Here is a 23,184-nt window from a genome sequence, read left to right as displayed (position 1 = left end):
AAAGAGAGGCCCATTGGACTTGCAAACTTTATATGCCCCAATATAGGGGAATGCCATGGCCAAAAGAATGGGAATGGGTGGGTAGGGAAGTGGGGGGCGCTATGGGGGACTTTTGGGATAGCATTGGAAATGTAATTGAGGAAAATATGTAATAAAAATATTAAAAATTAATAAAAAAATAAGACATAGGTATCATCCTCAAAAAAAAAAAAAAAAGAAATTCTGCTCTCCATGTGTGTCAGCTTCTGCTCCTGCACTAGCCTTGCCTCAGAGTCTTTCTCTCTTACAGAAGAGGTGTTTCTGTCTTCTCCATGTAACTGGGAGCTACCTCACTGGATCTAGACCATTCCCCAACTCAGAGAAGATGTTGGACCCACAGGAGCTGGGTCATCAAGCCACAAGTTGTCTGGCTAACATGAGCCCCCTCAGGTAGGCTTTTGTCCTGAGAGTGCAGGTCCAGCATCTGGGTTAGCTCACAGGCCTCCCTTGCTCTCTCTTTCTGGGAGGTAGCCTCCTGCTTGGCTCAGAGACTGAGTCCAGCTTTATGCACTGAGGCTACCGTTGAAGAGCTGTTTATTTCTGCATAGTCAGGGCTTCTTATAAGAGCTACTTCCAAACAACCTCTCTGGAGTTCTTCCTTTACCTGCCCCTGCCTGGAATTGTTGAACCACAGTGGGTTGGTGGGAAGTGGCTATTCAAGGAAGTTCTTGCCAGACATTCAGTGGGACAAATGAAAATGTAAGCTTTCCCATCTGGCCTCTCTATTTTCAGAAATAACAAGTGAGACTTAGTGTATATAAATCAATGCCTAGGCCAAAAGTTTCAGATTGCTCCTTAACCAGTTCACAACTTAGTTTTCCCACGTATTCTGTTCTAAGTCCTGCCATGTGGCTAGTTACCTATCCGCATGTTCATGCATTTGTCTTCCTCAGTGTTCTGACTAAAAGCTCCCACACTCTTTCTGTCTCCCAGAATTCCATTATTTTCTACTGAAACTCTCATTTATTACTTCCTGCCTTTTGCTCATTGGCCAACAGCATTTTACTGACAGGTGATTCTTCCATGCATTGCACAAGAGACTCTGCAGCAGAAGGCTTTGAATATGTCAGATGACCTCTTCTACTGTAAATGCCCCTTTATAATCAATTGAAGTCTTTAGAGAAAACAAACAAACAAACAAACAAATAAAGAAACTCCAAGACAATAAAACCCTTGCCATTCCTTAGGGAAGAGAGAAGAGAAAATTCTTGCTGTTTGGACAGGAGCTGTAATACCAACTCTTCCAAAGATTTCCAGGCTATAAGGCTTCTCTGTAGATACTGTGTTTGCTAAGTCTAACAAATGAGTGGGCAAATGAAAGACAAAAGCAGGGGGAGAAGTAAGGACAGAAGAGGGGAGAAGAATGAAGAGGAAGAAGAAGAAAAGCAAGAGGAATAGGAAGAGAGGAAAGAGGAAGAGAAAGGAGAAGCAAGTTGAGGGAGAGATTATAGGCTCTTATGTTAAGCACCTGATGTCGAGCAGGAGGTGGGATTTTAAGATGTTGTTGAGCATTTTTCATAACACAAGAAATGACAATTTAATTAGAGCCTATGTTGCCTACAGTCCAAATTCCAAATTCATCCCGTTGACTGGTGAAGGTTGTGGAATACAATGTCTGTGTCTGCACAGATCTCCAGGTGTGTTTACTTATCCATGCATTCCTCAGATCTTCCTGGAGGGAGCATGGACAATGGTCATCATCCCATCTGCTGTGTGCCTACCATGTCTAAGGCCATACCACCTAGTGTGGAGATGTGTGCTGGGAATCTGTCCCCTGTACTTCCCAAAACCCCAAAGACGTTCAAGACAGGATTGTGTCAATTAGCTCCTGTGCATGGTGTCAAAGCATCATCTGTCCACAAAGAGCTGAATGGTGCATAGAAAGGCAGGAAAAAATGGGTGAGACAACTGGCAGAGAAAAAGGAACTCTGGGAAAGAGTGAGGCTGAAGCGAGTCATCACCACGTTGTGGAGGAAGTTGTGTGAGAAGAGGCAACCAGCCACATTTCAGACAGGATAGGATAAACAGGTTAATTTAGTAATAAGCGAGTTGGAGAACAAGCTGAGCTAAGGTATAGGCATTAATGCATGAATAAACAACCTCTGTGTCATTATTCTCAAACTGATGCAGATACAGAAAAACACAAATGGTTACATAGTCTGCTAACTTCTTCATCTTAGGAAATTGTGGCACTGCTTAGGGAATCTTCTTGAAACAAAAGATCTCAGTTTAATTAGATAAAATATTGCAAGTCTTATGTATACAACCATATATTCTCATCATGATAGTTTAATGGAAAACAGTGCTTATACTGGGGATGACTCTTTTCTGCTCGCCACAGTGATATTCTTTCTTGTCTCTGAAAGAAATGAATCCTCTGGTCTTTCCCAGAAAATGTTTGCTGCTTAAAAGTAGGGTTTAAGTCCGTGCCTGAAGCCAGTCCAAACGTTAGTACCTCACAGCTCCATTCCTGTTTCCCAGTATTCAGGGAGGTCAGACAGGCACGATCCTGGCTTCTCTGACAAAAACTCTTCCTTATTCAGGAGAGACTTGGCATCACTTGCCACAGTATCGATGAAGAGACTTTGCCAGTAGTAAGTCTTTCTAAAGTAAAGGCCTGAGGCAAGTGGTCCCCCAGTAACACAGGAAATATATTCAATATATTTCAGCAGTTTTTCTTTGAAGGACATGTCTTTGTTCTTTGTTAACAACTGGAGAGACCTAAGGTGTGCCTTAATTTCATTCACAGACACATTGAAATCCTTGGCAATATTTTCTAGTGAGGCTTCATCCAGCCCAAAGTAAGACCTGTAGAGAGTCAAGGTCTCCTCCAGCTTTTGTATTTCATCTCTGATGAAGCCCCCAAGTGGAATGGTGGCCCATACTCCAGCCTTCAGGGCCTCCAGCCAGATCTTCTGTCTGAGGAAATCCCTCTTCCGGTCAATGGTAGTCTCAGTAACACTGTGCAAGGACATCATGAAGAGGTGGCGCTTGTGGGCTGGGAGTTCCCTCAGTAGGGTGGTCTCCAGCTTTGGGAAGTCAAAGTCAGACACATCAAAGTTAGAGACTAGGAAGATTGGAGGCTGACTGGACAGAGCCTTCTGGAGATAATCCGAGCATTCATCTTTTATTTTCTTTAAGACACTGTCTCTATTGAAAGACCTAGGTTTACTCCTTTGTTCATTACTGACATCTTGATCTATCTTGGTTCGGACAAAGTAGAACTTTGTGTTCATCTTTTCCATAGCTTTGGCCAGATGTGCATCAGTTTCTTTGAAACGTGTAGCTGAGATGATAATGAAGAAGTCGTACTCACCAAACTTCATTTCTGTCAGATAGTTTTGTGGTGGGAAGTTGGTGGACCCAATGCCAGGCAGGTCCCATATTGTCACATTGGGAAGCTTTTGGTGTGGATATGGAGTTCTCTTCATGGTTGTCTCTACTACCCCAATGGGGGCTGCATCTTTTTCTTCACTACTTATTCCTCTCAAGGCATTGATAAAACTGGATTTCCCTGTCCCTCTTTCTCCAGTCACAGCAATGTTCAGTGGGGCTTTATCAATATTTCTCAGAGCATGACTAATCACAGTCAGTGCCTCTTGGAGGTTCTTATTCTCCAGATGGGATTCAATCAAAGTGATGGTTTCTTCAGAGAGGATTTTGCTTTCCTTCTTGAAATTTTTAAAAAAATTTTTAAAGTTGAATTCCAAAAGTTGAGCCGTTATCTGAGAAGTCCTGCCAGTGGAAGTCTGGCATGTAGCTGTGTTCAATGGAGGATGCTGAATAGAGATGAAAAGGGAGACACTAATTATTCGTCCAGCAAGGCAAGACCTCCGAGTTTGTTTTCATGGTAAAGAGGGACCTCAGCTTCTGATAACCATTATTATCAGATCATCTCCCTTACTGTTCCTAGCTGCTGGTTCAATGTTTGCTGTGCATGTCACGTGCCCCCATTCAGCCCTTACCTTTTTCTATGTTTTCCTGCCTCCTTTGCTGTCCCAAGCATGATCAGTTCCATCCAGTGACCTTTAGCAGTGTTTACTTCTTATGTTAAGTTGTTGTTGCATTCTGTCTACTACTATTACAGATAATAGGCATAGGTTGTAATATCTTTAAAGGCATATGTCAAGATATCAAATACTTCAAATAACCTATCTCATGGAAAGGCTCCCTGCCTTCTTTGAGTGCTTAGAGTGTTGCTTCCTAGACCTCATGACCTCTTCTTCCTTAGGACAGCATTTACCTTTACTTGTGTAGTCTGTTTATTAAGGGAGAAGGGGCATGAGGCAGTAACAGAAAAGATTCTTGACAGGCCCAACAGAGGGTTGGATACACTATGAGGTATGTGTAATTTACTTCTCTTTAGCAATAACGAAGATTGAAATTATCTCCTTTGTAGGAAAGTGGATATAACTGTAGGTAGTCACATTAAGACAATAAAGCCAGTCTCAGCAAGACAATTCATTTTCTCATTCTCATATCTTAGATTTTGTATAGATATAAAAGTTACATTGTAGATATGACATGAAAGTAGAAGTTAATCTGTCTGGGGGACAAAGGAACTGAGGGCAAATACATAACAGGCAATGTGTACTCATTTGAATCTTCAAAACTAGATGTTAAAAAGGTTTATTTGAAAGGAAATATGCTATTTTTTTTTTTTTTTTATTTCTCAGCTGGGGAGGTAGGGGATGATCTCATTGTAAGCAGTTTTTTTTTTTTTTTTTTTTTTTGAGACAGGGTTTCTCTGTGTAGCCCTGGCTGTCCTGGAACTCACTTTGTAGACCAGGCTGGTCTCGAACTCAGAAATCCACCTGCCTCTGCCTCCCAAGTGCTGGGATTAAAGGCGTGCACCACCACCTCCCGTAAGCAGTTTCCTAAGATATTCTCTGTGTCCCTGTTTTCTAGTGTTCAATCCACAAGCCTCAAGGAAACAACCCAGAAAGATGAAAATCCCAAATGGATACAGAGGAAAGTCAGCAAGGAAGAAACAAATATAGGAAGAGATGTTAAAGAATCCACTAAAAGAAGAAAATGACTCCTTTAAAAGTTAAGAAACCTGAATAAAAGAGGTGAGGAGGACACATCATCTGTGCCAACACCAGGAGTAACTGAGGCCAGCAGGACTCAGTCAGGCAGGGACTCCTCCAGACCAGTGACATGGATTCCTTTTGGTCTGTCTGGGCTGGTTCCCTGAGCAGACCTTGGGTGCAAACTCCAAAGTGAATCCCATAACACACAGAGGAAGCTCCACTCCCAGGGTGCTCTAATATGCTTAGGATCCCCGGATTCAGGAGCTTGGTCACACCAGAATCTCAGGGTCCCTGAAACATCTTGACTCCTAGGAGCTCTGCTACACCCAGGTTCTCAGGATCATAGGATCCCAGAATCACAGGATCACAGAGACAGCTGGACTCTGAGGAGTTCTGACACAACTAGGATGACAAGAAGGACAGGCTGCAGTCAGTTATAGCCAGGGCAGGTAGCACTAGAGATAACCAGATGGTGGGAGGCAAGCACAAGAACACAAGCAACACAATCCAATCCAACGTTACCTGGCATCATCAGAACCCAATACTCCTACCATAGCAAGTCCTGGATACACAATCACCCAGAAAAGCAAGGCTGGGATCTATAGACATTTGTCATGATGACAAGAGAGGACTTTAAGGACACATATAACTCCCTTAAAGCAATACAGGAGAACACAGGTAAACAGGAGCCCTTAAAGAGGAAACACAAAAATCCCTTAAAGAATTTCAGGAAAACACAATCAAACTGGCAAAAGAAAAGAGCAAAATCATCCAGGATATAAAATTGGAAGTAGAAACAATAAAGAAATCACAAAGAGAGACTACCCTAGAGATAGAAAACCTAAGAAAGAGATCAGGAGTCATAGATGCAAGAATCACCAACAGAATACAAGAGATGGAAGAGAGAATCTTGGGAGCAGAAGATTCCATAGAAAACATTGACACAACAGTCAAAGAAAATGCAAAAAGCAAAAAGCTCCTAACCCAAAACATCCAGGGAATCCAGGACACAAGGAGAAGACCAAACCTAAAGATAACAGATATAGAAGAGAGTGAAGATTCCCACCTTAAAGGGCCAGTAAGTATCTTCAACAAAATTATAGAAGAAAACTCCCCTAACCTAAAGAAAGAGATGCCCATGATCATACAAGAAGCATATAGAACTCCAAATAGCCTGGACTAGAAAAGAAATTCCTCCTGTCACATGATAATCAAAACACAAAATGCAATAAACAAAAATGAATATTAAAAGCAGTAAGGGAAAAAGGTCAAGTAACATCTAAAGGCAGACCTATCAGAATTACACTAGACTTCTTACCACAGACTATGAAAGCTAGAAGATCCTGGACAGATGTCATACAGACCCTAAGAGAACACAAATGCCAGCCCAGGCTACTATACCCAGCAAAACCCCCAATTACCATAGACCGAGAAAACAATACATTCCATGACAAACCCAAATTTACACAGTATATTTCCACAAATCCAGCCCTACAAAGGATGATAGATGGAAAACACCAGCATAGGGAGCAAAACTACTCCCTAGAAAAAGCAAGAAAGTAATCTCTCAACAAATCCACACAAACATGATTCCACTTCTAACAGCAAAAAGAGCAGAAAGTAAAAATTACTTTTCTTTAATATCTCTTAATGTTAACAACATATCCTATTCGATTGAAATTCAAAAATATGAGGAATTTGTTGGCTGTCATCTAGTGGTCTCTCTAATTTGGTAATTGGAGAAATAGGTCCAATATTGTACAATCCATATATACTTTCTGCTTATTTGTAGGTAACAGTGTCTTGGTGTGTACTACATAACGGTCTTGAAATCATGCTTCTCCTATCTCAACCTCTCTATTAGGATTGTTTATTTGATGTTTTTATACTATACTATGGTTTTCAGAACAGTTTACATATTTCAAAATTATTTATACAGCTAAAAGAAGTAGACAATCAATTTGGGATGTGGCTTGTAAGAGAACAGCAAAGAGTGAGATTGAATGCTTTGCTTGATAATAATAATTATTGTATCAACTTTGAAGAAGAGGCGTTTATAAGTTACTCTTTTTCTGAGATGAATGCTTTTCAAAATCATCACAGCCAATGAACCAGAATCTTATCCTCACCTAATGTCTGTGCCACCCTCCAAGCAGAACCATTGTTCATTGAAATAGTTGATGAATGACTTCATGGATGGACCATTTTAATACACACACCATTTCTTAAATGAATATAACCTGTTCCATGTGGACTGAGAATGAAGACAATCACTCAAGACAAATAGCTTTGACCACAGCAGGAAATCTGTATTCAAAATCATTCCTACAATTTATTCCTTGGTGCAGCAGAACTGTTAACTCTTAGCTCAGCTACTATGGAGGTAAAATCCTTTGGTGATGTGAGGGATATTGAAGCACAGCCTTATTATAATGAACTCCAATGTCTAAAAATTGTTCTTATTTTAGGTTTGTACCACAGTAAGAGTAAGATTTTAAGCTCTACTAAAAACAAAACAAACAGATAGACTTTATGTTCGTTTAGAACAACTAATAGTGATATATTATTTTAAAATATCATACAGTTAACATATTCGGAGTTATTTAAAATTCATATTGAGAAAAATGTATGTATCTACAGTATTACTGTAGACAAGCATCTACACAAGACTGTTCAATTAATTGTTGCTTAATATCAAACAACCTTTATAATGCTCATTTTTATTGTTAGAATAATCTATAAATTTTAAAGAATATGATAGAATAAAAAAAGAGTCAATGCCAAAATAATAATAATAAAAGAAAGAAACTTGAATTAAAAACTATTTCCATGAAAGCCCTTATTTGAGGAACCATCAGTTCTTTAGCCGGAAGAAACAAGTTAAAGGTTAGATGTGTTTCCTTCAGGAATCCACATATTACATATATGTCCATATATTACATATTTTGGTCTTTTAGGCCACATCAGTTTTTTTTGTCTGATACTCCTAGTTTATTATAATCTCAGAAGGACATTAAAACTATGTACATTTCATGATTGTGGAAAAACCAGACTTCATGATAGCTATCAAAGTTTATCAATACTGATACTAAAAGTATCATTCTTTGGGATGAAGAGTATGAATCACAGCTATAACCTTTTCTCTTGGTGTTTCAGACACACATAGAACTTTGGAATTAGAATTGGAACACAAGGTGAATGCAGGAAGTCATGAGAGGTTGGCTCCACTTAGCTCTGATACTCTGCTATTAATAATGTGGTATGCAGATTTCAACACAGAAGTTTCAGGTACACAGAAGTTTCAGGTACTCTATTCTTGAGTCAGCTAATTATCCTGTTGGAAGCCATGTCACCAATAAATGTAAGGGAAAGGAGAGCATCCGTATTAAGATATCAAAACTGCCAGGGTAATTATTTCACAATTCGCATGTGATGCTGCAGGCATGTGTGCATACAGTATGAGTTCCAGAGGTCTCCCCATCTATGTCTCACTGGTGCTGTGATGCCCTCAACCCATTTACAAGTAGAAGTATTATTTAGGAACTCTTGGTAATTGTGACCACAGAAATGAACTTAAATTCATCTACAATGCATCATTTATACTCTCCTATTTATGTCACAGTTGCGTGCAGTGTATGAGAGTCCCAGTCTTGTGTGACCTTATGAAACAATGGTTCTCAACAATCCTGATATGGAATAGACAGAGCCAAAACTCACTAGATGCCACCAGAATAGTGATATGGCATCTACAATGTGATGGCCAGCGGGGAATAAACCTAATATTACATAACAACCCAACCTCCTAAGATCTGTTTTTCTGGAGAATTTTCTTGATTAGGACATCCTATATAAATGGTAGATATTTCTATTGAGAAGTACAAATTGCTACAGAGAACACTGTAACTATTCAAAATAGCCAAGGCAACAATGCTAACAAAGGAACATAACTCTAATAAAAGATTTTGAAGAGAGCTGAAGAGATGGCTCACTAGTTGAGAGGACTGTCTGCTCTTCCAGAGGTCCTGAGTTCAATTCCCAGCAACCATAGAGTGGCTTACAACTTTCTCAGATGAGATCTGATTCTCAGTTTTGAGGCTATGTGAAGACTCATATACATAAAAATAAATGTATAAATGAATATTTAAAAAATTCCAAAGAAATTGTAGTAGATTAAATTTCTGTCAAATACTACATAAATAATGGAAAAAAATCAATCACATGAGAGGTGAGAAATGTTGAAGGAGGAAATGTATCTGATGAGGAACAGAATGTGAATGAGAAGAAGAAGGGACTTTTTTGGGTAAAAGGGAAGTAGCTAGATAAGGGGGCGGGGAATGGCAGAGGGCAGTAGGCAAATGAATGAATGAGAACAGATAAGAATGAATGACAATGTAAAATGGCATACATGTATGGAAATGCCATAATGAAACTCTCCATGTTGTGTGTGCAACTAAAATGTAATGAAATAGAAAAAAACCTCAATGAGAGTCAGGAAAATACTGAAGAATGGAATTAAAATAAATATATAAGATTTGCCTGAGAAATTCAGAAATGTAAAATTTTGAAAGAAATCTTGAAAGTTCATTTACAATAAACACAACACACACACCAGAGAAGAAGGCAGAGTAAGAAGGCAGGAAGAAAGGAAGGTAGAGAGCAAGCAAGGAAGAAGCAATCAAGTTTCATTAAGAAACCAAGGAAGTGAGATGCTCCAAAACAGACATGAAAGAAATCTCAAAGAAGGCAACAAAAGATGCTAAGATTCCTGTTTTTACAGTTTATAAACCTTAACATTGATTGTCAAAGTGTCCATACTTCAGAAAGTGATTTCCAGACTCAATGCAATCTCAACTAAAACATCAATGCCATTTAAAATAGAACTGGATTGTGGAACCACAAAACTCACATGGGAACACAGAAGACTGCAAATAGCCTAAACAATATCGATCAAAACGAACAGGGCTAGGAGTCACTGTAATACCTGATTTCAAGGCATACATAGCACAGAGCCACAGTGACAAAAACAGTCCAATAGCTGCATGAAGACAGGCTCATAGACCAACAAACTGAGAGGCAGAGCAGAGTCACCAATATGCATAACCAAATGTGCAGGCAACACATTGCATCTACAGTCAGTCAGTATGTCAGCAAGGCTTCTGAATGCTCACACTGTACAAAGGGCAGATGGTTTGAAGAATGGAATTTGGCAAAATGGACATCAGGCAAGGTTAAACCTTGACACTCACCCTTCATGCTATACAAAAACCAACCCTATGTGTCACAAAGAGCTTGCTGTAAGACGGAAACCTTGAAGCTCTTAAAGGGAAACAGGTATGAAAAACTTCATCAGATTGGCCCACCCGGGGTTCTCAAAGCATAGGAATCAAAAGGGAACTGACAAGTAGCTTGCCATCTAACTGAGACACTTCTTAAATACAAAGCAAATAAACACCAGAGAAATGAGATGATTTACAACGAAAAGCCTTAGGAGCGCATCATGTAACTGTCTCACCAGAGAGACCCCAGGATGTCAACAGGAGCAGAACATGGACATGACAAAGTTCGTCAGAGTCACTTTGAAACATCTCAATGAAGTGAAATAGAAAGGTGCTTCCTGGACCAACTGGAAACACTTTCCCCATGGACTCCTCCCGATATAGAGAGGCGTTAGAGTTGAATGAGCTCACCTGCTCTGTGAAAAGCTCTTCTTTACTGAGGATAATTTTAACATCACTCGCAACTGTGTCAATGAAATAATTTTGCAAGTGGTAAACCTTTGAAAAGTAAGGATTTCCAATGTACTTCAATAGTTTCTCTGTTAAGGATGTATCTGGCTCATCTGAGAGCAAATGTGGAGACTTAATGTTTGCCTTGAGATCCTCCAGTGTCACGTTCAAGTCCTCAGCGATGTTTTCCAGTGATGCCTCATCCAGGCCAAAGGAAGATCTATAGTCATTCAAAGTCTGTTGCAACATCTCCATGTCCTTTTGGGTCAGTCCCAGGGATGGTATGGGAGCCCATGCTCTTGGCATTATGGATTCCTTCCAGACCTTTTGTTTCAGCATATCCCTCTTCCGGTCTACTATGGCATTTATAACAACTTGCAAAGTACTCATGAATATTTGGTGTTTGTAGGCTGGGAGCTGGCTGAGAAGGGTGGATTCCAGCTTTGGGAAGTCAAAGTCAGACACATCAAAGTTAGAGACTAAGAAGACTGGAGGCTCCTGGTGGAAACATTCTTTGAGATTACTTGAAATGTAAATTCGAAGATTCTTCAATGTGTTCTCTCTATTGAATCTCATAGGGTTAATCAGTTTTTCATTCTTTAGATCAAGATCTGTCCGTGTTCGAACAAAGTACAAACCTCTATTCATTTGCACAATAGCTTTGGCAAGTTCTACATCACCATGTTTAATGCGTCCAGAAGAGACAATAATGAAGAAGTCATACTCCTCAAACTTGATTTTCTTCAGATAATCATGTGGTTGGAAGTGATGAAAATCAATGGCAGGCAGGTCCCATAGTATTGCACTGGGAAACTTTGCATATGGGTATGATTTTTTCTCAATGGTTGTATATACCACCCCAACGGGAGCAGTCACACCTTCTTCATCAGCCCCTGTTCCCTGCAGAGCATTGATGAGACTGGACTTTCCAACCCCAGTCTCCCCCATCACTGCAATGTTCAGTGGGGCTTTCTCTATGTCACCCAGAGCACTGCTGATTGCAGAAACTGTTTCCCGAAGGTTTCCATTCTGTAGGGATGATTCAATGAAGGCAATTAATTCCTGAGACAGGACTTTGGTTTTCACCTGAAAGGTCAAAGAAGGATCCTCCTTTGGAGGGGATGTAGAAGAGGAAGTCTGACCCATTCCTGGCAAATGCTGATGGTACCTAAGGGAGGAACAAACCAAAAAGGTCGACAAATTAGTTCAGCAAGAACAACCAATGAGAGCGCAGGGTCCAGTATCTGCCCCTACATTATTAATAGAGACTTTATTCCCTTTAATCAAATGTGCAGGACAGGACAGCACTTACTCCTGGCCGTAGGTTCAAATTTTGGTTTGACTTATACTCCTTAACCTTTGTTTATTTTCTTCTTTACAATGTTTTTAGTTCTTCCAGATGAAACTCAACCCTATAATAGCAGCACTAGGGAGGTGGTGGCACTATGGATCACAAGTATGAACTCAGCCTGGCTTAAGATGCCCAGACTTTTCAGGAATTTACAGAAGCTTTGCAGTTTTATGAGATCCCATTCGCTGACACCATTGCATACACTAGCAAGATTTTGCTGAAAGGACCCTGATATAGCTGTCTCTTGTGAGAGTATGCTGGGGCCTAGCAAACACAGAAGTGGATGCTTACAGTCATCTGTTGGATGGATCACAGGGCCCCCAATAGAGGAGCTAGAGAAAGTACCCAAGGAGCTAAAGGGATCTGCAACCCTATAGGTGGAACTACGATATGAACTAACCAGTACCCCGGAGCTCTTGTCTCTAGCTGCATATGTATCAAAAGATGGCCTAGTCGGCCATCACTGGAAAGAGAGGCCCCTTGGTCAGGCAAACTTTATATGCCCCAGTACAGGGGAACGCCAGGGCCAAAAAGTGGGAGTGGGTGGGTAGGGGAGTTGGGGGGAGGGTGTGGGGGACTTTTGGGATAGCATTGGAAATGTAAATGAGGAAAATACCTAAAAAAAAAAAAGATGCCCAGACTTTTGTCTGGAAAAGATGTTACCCAAGTTCATAGTTCTGTCAGCCTTTCCAGATAAGGTCACATTATGACATGCACACTAACATTCAGGTTTTCAGTTTTACTTCAATAATAGACATGAATGGTAGCAAATTCAATCGGAGAGCTCAATCAGCTCATGGTCAGAAGGCATCCTAAGGATGTGGAGACTCTTGATCTACTGGGTTTCGTGTGACTTTGATATCTACAAAAGTTCTTTCACTCTTTGGTGCTGAAAACCCTTTGCTTTGGCAATTAAAACCTTTTGGTTGTGGGGGTCATAGTCTCTGATGGGGAAGCTGCTACTGTTATTTTGTCAAATGGGCATGATATGGCAATCTATTTGCCATTTAAGTTTTTATGTTTGTATGCATGAATTAGCGTGGCTGTTAACTTTGGACATAGAAGCTGTTCTGTATAGTAAGAGTAACTTTAGATTAATGGTCAAAGAATTGTGCATAAGTGACTTTTGAATGCTCAGTCATAAATGTGATATCTCAGTTACCCCCTCCAAGACTTAGTGTGATGTAGAAGAGACAACAGAAATGATGTGAGATCTGGGGAAATGGTGGAGTATTTTGACAATGTAAAAATCCATGAAACAGTGAAAATCTAAATCACTCAACCAATTAGTGTGCCAATGAGATGTAGAGACAGTCAAAAGACTAAATGGCTGATACATACTTGAAAATTTACTCGATTTCCTGAACTATCAGAGAAAGGGCAATTCAATCAGAATGTTACCTCCAAGAAACCACTACCAACAACAAATGTTGAAAAGAGGAAGCACACTCACTGTTAAAAGTTGGTGCAGTTCCTTCAGATATTGATCACTGTCCCAAGTACACTACTCACTTCAACGTGAAGGACTGTTAGTCAACAGACCACACAGATGCAAGCTCATCCGTGGTTAGAGATGCTGTGTTAATGATCACAATGAAAGCAACTCAGTGTAGATGAATGGACAAAGACATTATGGAACATAAACAAAATAAGGATCTATGCAATTGTAAAGAAAAATGAAACCATGAGCTTTTCAGAAAAAAATTAGTATAACTGGAAGTTGTTGTTCAGAGAAAAGAATATGGATCTCAGAGCCACAAATAGCACATGTTGGCTTTCACAGGATGAAGCTAATCTTACAAAACTGTGTGTGTGTGCGCGTGTGCGTGTGCATGTGTGTGTGTGTGCGCCCGGAGAACATGGCCTACAGAGACAGAGGGAGAGGCAGAGGCATGCAGATGAGTTCAAGGTCAGAATAGTCTACAAAGTGAGTTCAAGAACATCCAGTGTTATACAGAGAAACTTTTCCTGGATAATCAAAACAAAACACTCGCCGTCCAAAATGTGTTGGTGTCATTTTTCAGAATGGTGCAGGTGTTAGAAGACTACATAGTGGAAAAAGTAAGTTAGTATAGCCTGGTTATCTGCTGCTTGTCTAGCCATTCATTTTACACTATTTCAAGTAAACTTTCTCATGAGCTTTTGTGACTGTTACAAGGAAATTTTCTCATGTACTGTTAATAGGAATGTTTTGTTACCTGAGCTAGTTGTTAATCCAAAGTCTATTATGTTCTACACCTTACTGTTCTTGGAAACCAATCAAACCAGAGGTCAATTAGACCTGCTTTATATAGTTTGCCATAAAAGCTTGGACTTGAGACCTGCCTTGGAATTGACATCCTACTTTCTTCCATGTGTGTGGGTAACTGACACCCTGGTTGGCAAGTTGGGACATGAATACTAGGCAAGTTAAGTCACCCTGCCACAGTTGAATCACCCAACCAATGAGGACAGGAGAAGCATGCCACAAGTATATGTTGTTTAGGAAGTCTCTTATCCCTAAATAGTGGAATAACTTGGCACAGAGATTCGTGGATCTCAGGGCTCAAAGCTCTGTATGAATCTGGCTCAGAGTTAATCAGCTCCCAAGTCTGCTCTGTGGCACTGATTGGTCAGTCCTGGGTCAAATGCTCCTTAAACTATCCATGGCTGACTGAGACTGGTGTATGGTGGGGTTTGTAGGGCAACTTCTGGACCCCAACATGAGTAAGTGTTGTAGATTTGTCTTTTAACAAATCCCAAATGATGTCTCATCTTGGTGCTCAAATTGTCTCCGTCTGGAATTTACTGTAACCCAAGTAGCTGGGCACTCCTCTGATGCATTTTTCTACATTGGGTCATTTGTGGTTGGAAGATCTACTCTAATTCTGGGCTACATCCTGGGTGGCAACCCACATAAAAGGACATGGAGGAAGGAGACATTTCTTCTTTGCTTGCTTGCTCTCATTTAAGCTGGCAAGTTTATCTATTCTGCTGCGGCGGCATTCTTCCACTGGTATTAGAGCCCACTTCTTAGGGCTTCCAGTGTACACTGAAGGCCGGATATGACAGGCAGCCTCAAGGACTGAGTTCTTGGCTTTCCCTTCAGGAGACATCTACTGTTGGACTGGCCAGTTCACAGGTGCTTAGCCACTCTATTAAATCTCCTTTAATGCACGTAGATTCTAGCTAGCAGTTTTGCTCCTGTGGAGAATCGTGACCTAAACTATGTATTAATGAGAAATGAGAATACTCTACCTATATCATCGTAGTTAAGGAAAAGGTAAGATGAAAACCCAGCATTTTTAAAATCTTAATAGTTGAATTATAGAGACTTCTTGAGAACATCATCTGCAGATGGCAGGTCTCCTCTCTGCTCCTCTTGATTCCAGTAACTCAGAGCTGTGTCTGTGTCCTGGACATCCCAAATGGTAACATATGACTCATATATAGGGCAGGCCAACGCCCATTACTGCTTGTTTATATATGATGGTACATTTATAGGAAAATAGAAAAATATTAGATGTTCAGCCAGACATGGTTCCTAAGTTCATGTTGGCCACAGGAGATTTAGGTAGATTTTTAAAAACAAGGCATGCAAGAGGCCCCCAGTGGGAGGACCTAAGCTCGGGCCAAGGACAATTCTCCTAAGAGCCCATGATCTGACACAAAAATCAAATATGTTCTTCATGACACGTTCCTAAAAAAACTGGGAAAGGAGAGAACACATCTCCACATACTAAAGGCCGCATATGGCAAATATATGGCCAATGTTGCAACAAATGCGAAAACCTCCAATCAAACACACTGAGCACAGGAAGAGGTTCTATCCATAATAGAACCCAAAGTCTTCCTCAGAGAACTCTTACAATCATTTCACGAAAGAGACAGAACTCAAAATTAACATAAAAATCTTGGTTACCTTCATGTATCTCAATGACAAACATGCTAAAGAAGGAAACAGAATTAATCTCATACAATTAGCCAGCACCTTTTCCCAAATAACATTCCTCGAAATAAGTGTAACTAGGAAAGGAAAAGCCCTCTATAATTAAACCTTTAAAATCTTCACAAATATTAGAATACACTAAAAGAAAAAAATACTACCCATCCCAAAGGACTAGAAGAATTAATGTCATAAAAATGGCTGGCATAAGTAAGTTAATCTACAGATTCAATGCAATTTCTATCAATATTCTAATGCCATCATTCACAGGAATAGAAAAAAAATTAAATTTAATTGAAAGCAGGAAAGATCTCAGACAATGAGAACAAGCCGGAGGCAGGGAACATGCTGCCATCATGTCCTTGGTTTCAAGCTCTGCTACAGAACCACAAAAACAAAAGCACATGCTATGGCCTGGACACCAGGCATGCTAAAAGGCAGGAGAGCTCAGACAATACAAATATAAACCCACAGGGCTGCAAGCACCCGATTTTCTTTGTTCGTTTCTTTGTTTCTCTCTTTTTTCCTCCACCTCCTCTCATTTTTTCTTTCAAAGGATCTTATTGGTGAAATAACCTTTATGAAATAGTGCTCAAAACTGAAAAGAGGCACACATTGTGATCAGTCTCAACTAAAACCAAAGCCAAAATAAAAAATAACAACAACAAACTACAACAACCACCCTCCACCCCAAAGAGGTTCCTGCATTGACTTTGAGGACCAGTCCCACAATGCACCCTCTTTCTCCAAGTTCAAGATGGCATCAGAAGATCAACAGACCCAGGATGTGTGTGTGTTATGGAACTTTGCTGTAATCTGGGTTGGGGGTGCTCTGTGGTGCAGAAGACAGAGAAGGGCCTTTCTGTGAACAACCCCTAAGTGAAATAAGCCATAATGGAAGATCCTCTGCCCTGGTACCAGGAGACCTCCTTTGATTCCAGTGTGAGGGCTCCCTCCTACTGATCATTCTGCTTCCCTACCTCAAGATCCTCTTGTCAAATGATGTCATCTACTGCTGAGCAGTACTGCCTTTCAGATCCAGTAAGCCCATGGCTCAATGATTGCAGAGACTTGCTGTAACCCTGCCTTATTCTGTTGATATTCTTTCTCTCATCTCTCTGTCTTACTCTGTCTTTGTCTCTGTCTCTGTCTCTGCCTCTGTCTCTGTGTCTCTGTGTCCGTCTCTGTCTCTCTCTCTTTTTGTGTGTGTGGACATGTGTGTGTAGATGCTGTTGTTTCTCAGATATCTTGTTCCTTATTTTGAGAAAGACACACTCACTGGCCTATATTTCACCAATTAGGCAAGGGTGGCTGACAAGTGAGCTTCAGGGTTCTGCCACTCTCCTTCCTTAGGGCTGAAATTACAAACTCACTCCATTATGCCTGTCTTTTATGTGGATTCTGGGTATCCAACTCATAACTTTCTCTTTGAAAGACAGTTACTTTATCCCGTGATTATCTCCCTAGCCACTCAGAAAAATCCATGGAAATGGTGAACATTGTGATTAATGTGTTAAGTTCACTGTGCTACATTTTGTAAAAACAAAATCAATTTTATCTTGTATAAGCTGTGAGGAAGTTGCTCCTACTTTGAAAGCACTCAGTCAGTTGGCCGGACTCAATTTTTCCTGGTATAGTTGGGCTATCCTTAAAACTTTGCTAATTGTTCAAAAAATTTTCACTGATGTTAGGGATTATAAACTGCATTGCTGCCCTGAACCTCTGAGAACAATGTGGCTCATCTTCCCTGCCCCTTGCATTGTGTTTGGATGAGAAGTGTTTCTTCCATCTTCACTGTAAGTACCAGTCTCTGATCCCACGCAGAAGTCCACTCTCTATTAAAATGACTCCAAGGTGGCATTAAGTTGAAATCCACCCTCACCAACCCCACTCCTGGCCATAACAGACACAGACTTCCTAACCACAGAGGCACAGACTGTAGGGACAGGAGGCTAATCCATTGTTCTTCCTTGCTCCAGCATTTTCCTATGTGATACTATGGGTCTGTGGTTGTTCAGACAGTCACTAGTCTGGCTGGAGTTTTGGTTGCAGTAAATTAGAGGTGTTTTACTAAGAAGGAGCCTGACCAAGACAAAACCAGAGTGAATTCTCGAAGTAAGGTCCCAGATATTGTTAGCTAAAGAATTATAGAGTGAATAACCACAGATATTATTTGGGGATCAAATTAATTCATATCCTGTCTGAGCACTGGCAAGTCTTGATTCTGTAACAGACCTCCAGCAGGACCCCCAGCAATTCAAACAAGCAGTTCACACAACAGCAGGGCTTAGACGTTCACCTGTTTCATTTTGTGACCCATTACCTTGTAGGACTATGTGGGGCAGTAAAACAGTTTTGAAAAATTAGCAATGTTTTAAGGACAGCCCAACTGTGCAGAGCTGGGAGTATTCCCTATCCAGAGCTGGACCTGGGCTGTCCCCTGACTGGTGCTCTCAGTTTTTCATGGGAAGGGTTTGACTGTCCTTAACAATGCAGTGAAATGGGTAAGAGCCACTCAATATATTCCATGCAATATATATATATATATATATATATATATACATACATATATATATATATATATTACATACAATATATATGGATTCCATGTTATAGCCACCCAAGCCTAAATAAATGTCTTTCCACACCCACACACATTGCACACACACACACACACACACACATTGCACACACATACACACAAAGACACATCGCATTGTTCACAGTCTCTGTGACACTTCTCATGCTTTGTTGTTCCGATGTGGCTTGGCCTATGGGAACAGTCTGCAACCCTTTATTTTTTACAATGAATGTTTGATGAATAATCCTTATGTTTTCACATCAGAATTGAAACCAAGTGTTATGGTCACTATCAGAATTGATAAAAATTTGACAAAACCTTTGAATGGTACAACTTTGTTCCTTGGTATGCTGTCTGTGGAAGTTATACAGCAATGGGGACCGAGGATACACATTAGGCCTATATTCCTAATCCTACAATTAGCAACGGAGTAAATTGGGGGGAATATAGGTGTCCCCTTGGTGGTTAATACATCTTTTTGGTTACCTGATCCTTATGACAACTGGAGAAGTGCTAAGCCTATGGAGCAGGGTACAGAAATCACAAATTATACTGTGGGAGTGCAAGGAACTCCTATTTTATGGATAATAGAACTCAAAGTCTACATAGACCTTTTCAAGTATGGTTATCCATAATTGATTCTATCTAGAGTTTTCATAATAAATTTTATATGCCTTTAGAGGATGATAGAATATTATTGCTACTAGTTCCATAAATCTGGCATTTCGCCTTGTGATATGTGGATTACTGACAAGGCATTGGATTGGATACAAAGGCAGTAATGTTATAGGGAGAACCCTTGGATGCTTGTTGATATCTCCCCTGAAGAAGCCATTGATTGGAGCTTTTATGGCTTTCCTCAGGAAAATGTTCTTACTCAGAATTTAGACTGCAACAATAGAGTTCAATTGGAACTGTGGAAATTAGTTCTACTGTTAATGAACGTATTTGATGGCATGGAGTTGTACTGTCAGTGCTCTCCTGCAATCTGACCATCCAGTGCAGACTTATTTGTGGAAATTAACAAGTGCCTTTTACCCTCCTAAAGCATGGAAAAGGAGTTTAAACATTAATGATGGTTTGTCATCTTTGACCTTTAGCTTAAATCTATGTCACCCCTTTTTAGTATGGATATCATCCCCTAATTTGCTACTGGAAAGGCCTGTACAGTGCCAGCCTAATGATTATAGTATCCCTTGTGAATATCAGACTCTTCATAGCTGTGATAATTCTAGTATGTCCTTAAATGCCACTTCAGAAAGTTTGTGATTTCTTAGAGCAAGGCCAGCCATCCAGAAGGCGGTGAGATTGTCAAGACCATGGCAAAATTCACCTGTGATGATTTTTAATACTTGATGTGAGTATTAAGAAGAACTTGTAGGATGACTGGGGTGTTTGTTGTTGTAGCTATGGGAGTTATTGCTTTAGCTACTGTTGATATACTACAGGTAGATCGGCGCTTCAAAAAGTAATTTGAACTGCTGAGCTCATGAGGGACTGGCATAAACATTCTGCAGAACTTTGGACTCAACACAATAAAATAGTGACATGGTTAATGAAATAGCTGATCTGAGACAAGCTCTAATACTAATTAGAGCTAGAGACATAGAACAAGTGAAGTTTAAATGTTTCTTTTTTTTTTTTTGAGGTTTTCGAGACAGGGTTTCTCTGTGTAGCCCTGGCTGTCCTGGAACTCACTTTGTAGACCAGGCTGGCCTTGAACTCAGAAATCCGCCTGCCTCTGCCTCCCAAGTGCTGGAATTAAAGGCGTGTGCCACCACTGCCGTGAAGTTTAAATGTGATGGCATGTTATATATTGTATTTTATTTTTAAATTTCAATGAGAATAAGTATGACTGGAAAAAAGGTTGAAATGCATTTGATGGGCCACCCTCATTCTTATTAAATGATTTCTAATTTTCAACAAGAAATTAAGAATATGTTCTCAAAAAGCTTTCCTGAAATGACTGGGGTGAATGTTATGGAAAGCAGTGCAGATATTTCAGCTCTTTTCAATCTCGTGCATCATTTAAATAGATTCCTTGGTCTAGCAACTGCTATCCTTGTCTTTTTACTTTTAGCTTTACTGGCTCCTTTGTGCAAGGTTGTGAAACAGCACGATAGAGAAAACACTGTATTTACTGGAAGGATGCATGATCTTCAACATAAATTTAATTCTCAAGATAACTGAATAGAGCTTAAACAAAAGAGAGATGCAGTGGGCAAACTGGAAGAGCCATTGCACCTGGCATTTACTTGGAGTGATGGCCACTTGCAGTGTGAATTTAAGCTCTTTAAACAATCAGTGACAGTTATCTGAGAATTATGGAGTTGCTGATTCTTGGGAATTTCAGAACCTTAGCATGTCCTCAGTACCAAGGCACACCTGGCAAACCAGGAAGCCTTGTGTGCCTGAGAATTGCTCAGGTAATGATTCCTTCAGACAACTCCTAGATCAAGCAAGAGGTTTTGGTCTGTGGGAACTGAATTCCTAAAAGGCCTTTTTTTGTGTGTGGCAATCAAAGAAACTGCTTCTGTAAGCCTCTGTGGGTTTCATTCTATCAGAGACTGTCCTTCCCTGATGCTTGCTAAGCTTTAACATGTCCTGCAGGGTTTCTCTTTCTTCTCCTGCACACCTCAGAACCACAACAAGTGATCTAACTCATAACATCAGATTTGAACACAAAGCCAAGTGATACATGAAAAGCAAAGACAGCTGATCTCCTCTAAAAACTACAAGTGCAGGGAAATTCTTCCAGTTTTCATGAGAATGACATAGGTAAAGAATTCACAAGGATGATTATCAATATGATCAAGGAGAAAGGACTCAGTCAGCTGAATGACAATCAGGGTTTGACGAAGGCTATGATGATGGAAGTGAACAAAAAGAGATACTGAAGAAACTCGTGTCTTAAAAGAGGCTAAAATTAATTTTTCTGTAAATCACTTGCTCAACGGAAAGGCACATGAGCACAATGGATCACCTGAAGGAGAGATTATCTGGAATTTTAGGTATATATAGATAATATAGTATTGGAAGACTTGTTCATGATTGGCCATAATAATTGAAAAACCTATGAATAAAGCATGTGTAATATTTGGAACACCAGAAAATGTATGTGCATAGAAGAAGAAGAAGAACTCTTTCCAATAGCATACAATATATATTCATTGAATCCTAGCAAAAATGTTCCCAAATTAAGGGACAGCAAAGTACAGCCAGATACAAGAAGCATGTAGAACTCCAAATCTACAGGGCAGAAAAAGAAACTCCTGAAGTCATACTATAGTGAAAATCCAGAATGTATTAAGCAAATCATATTGCACACTGCAAGAGAGAAACAGGAAGAACTACAAAATATGCCCTTCAGAGTAACAAGTGACAGAGGGCATTAGAATCTTTGAAAACCAGAGGGTCTAACATGATCTGCCAGAGCTTGTCTGTGGCTGTTTCTGATCTGGGACTTTATCTCCATGGGACAAAAGAAGAGCCTACAACCCGGACTCCAAGGGCATCTGAGTATCCCAACCTGGCATCTTTCTCCAAGCTTGACTGCTCCAGAAGACATGCATGGTCCATAACACACAGGTGGAAGGAAGGGGTTGCCTTCTCTGCTTTGGGATACTCTGTGGTCCAGAAGATGGCCATTGAGGGTCCAGGATCCTCCCTGAGTACAAAGCCCTGAGCTCTCCTTTCCTGGTGTCAGGACAGCACTCCTCATGCTATCACACATCTTGGATTATCAAACAAGCTGAAGCTAGACACCCTTCACTTACCTCAGCAGTGGTGACCTTGATCTGGTGGCAATAACACTTCTGTGCTGGCTTTCCTCTTAGGAAAGGTCTTTATCTAAAACTGGAATTCAGATTCAGGATGTTTATGAAGAGAGGACGTGAGGTGTGGAGTTCTGGTGTCCCAGGAAGAACTGCACATAGAAAGGAGGAGACTGTGGGATGGACAGTCGGATCTCCCTGAGTTTCTTTGTCCTTACTGGTCCACAAACAGCACTTGCTCTCTACTCTTTTCTGTCTGGATCTGAGTCCTATTTATCTAAACCACCGAAGAGGGGGGCTGTAGTCAGAGTAGGTTTCAGTTTCTATTCCTGGAAATGACTAGTTTGTTAGAATCAAGTGGAAACTCCTCAAATTCTTCTGTAGATAAGGTCACAAAGGAGCCAAGCTGTTCTTACCCCCTGGATTCCTCTGGGAGACTGCTAACTCATGTGATGGCTTCTACCCCTGGGAAAACTGTCCTGGTGTGGGTCTTGGGTTTAGAGGTTTTGCAGCCTGACTTAAGTTTTGCTTTAAGTAAATTAGAGCCTTTTTATTAAAAAGAGACTGGCTTAGACAAAACCAGAGAGTTTTATGGCTAAGGCCCCAGCTATTGCCAGCTAAAGGATTATACAGGGAGAGCCCACAAAGTTAATATTTTGGGTAAATTAACTCATTCTTGTCTGGGTTTGGGCGAGGCTTGATTCTGTACCAGACCTCCAGCAGGTGCCATAGCCAACCAAGCATGCAAGCAAGCAA

General features: G+C 40.4%; 1 protein-coding gene across 1 annotated transcript; it reads right to left on the bottom strand.

The window, feature by feature from the left end:
* Positions 1 to 1,965: 1,965 nt before the first annotated feature.
* Positions 1,966 to 22,771, bottom strand: LOC147001547 (uncharacterized). The gene is made up of 3 exons (XM_085830077.1): positions 22,432 to 22,771; positions 10,760 to 11,966; positions 1,966 to 3,818 (listed from the first exon to the last, which is right to left on the bottom strand). Exons 2-3 carry the CDS (start codon positions 11,942 to 11,944, stop codon positions 2,496 to 2,498), a joined length of 2,508 nt encoding a protein of 835 aa, XP_085686203.1. The 5' UTR covers positions 11,945 to 11,966; positions 22,432 to 22,771; the 3' UTR covers positions 1,966 to 2,495.
* Between the last annotated feature and the right edge of the window lie 413 nt (positions 22,772 to 23,184).

This window comes from Mus caroli, unplaced genomic scaffold (genome assembly GCF_978045245.1).
Source record: "Mus caroli unplaced genomic scaffold, Mus_caroli_1 scaffold_13, whole genome shotgun sequence".
In the NCBI taxonomy this organism is placed as follows: Eukaryota; Metazoa; Chordata; class Mammalia; order Rodentia; family Muridae; genus Mus; species Mus caroli.
Note: the sequence above shows the minus strand (reverse complement) of the source record. Positions and strands in the feature narration are given on the sequence as shown.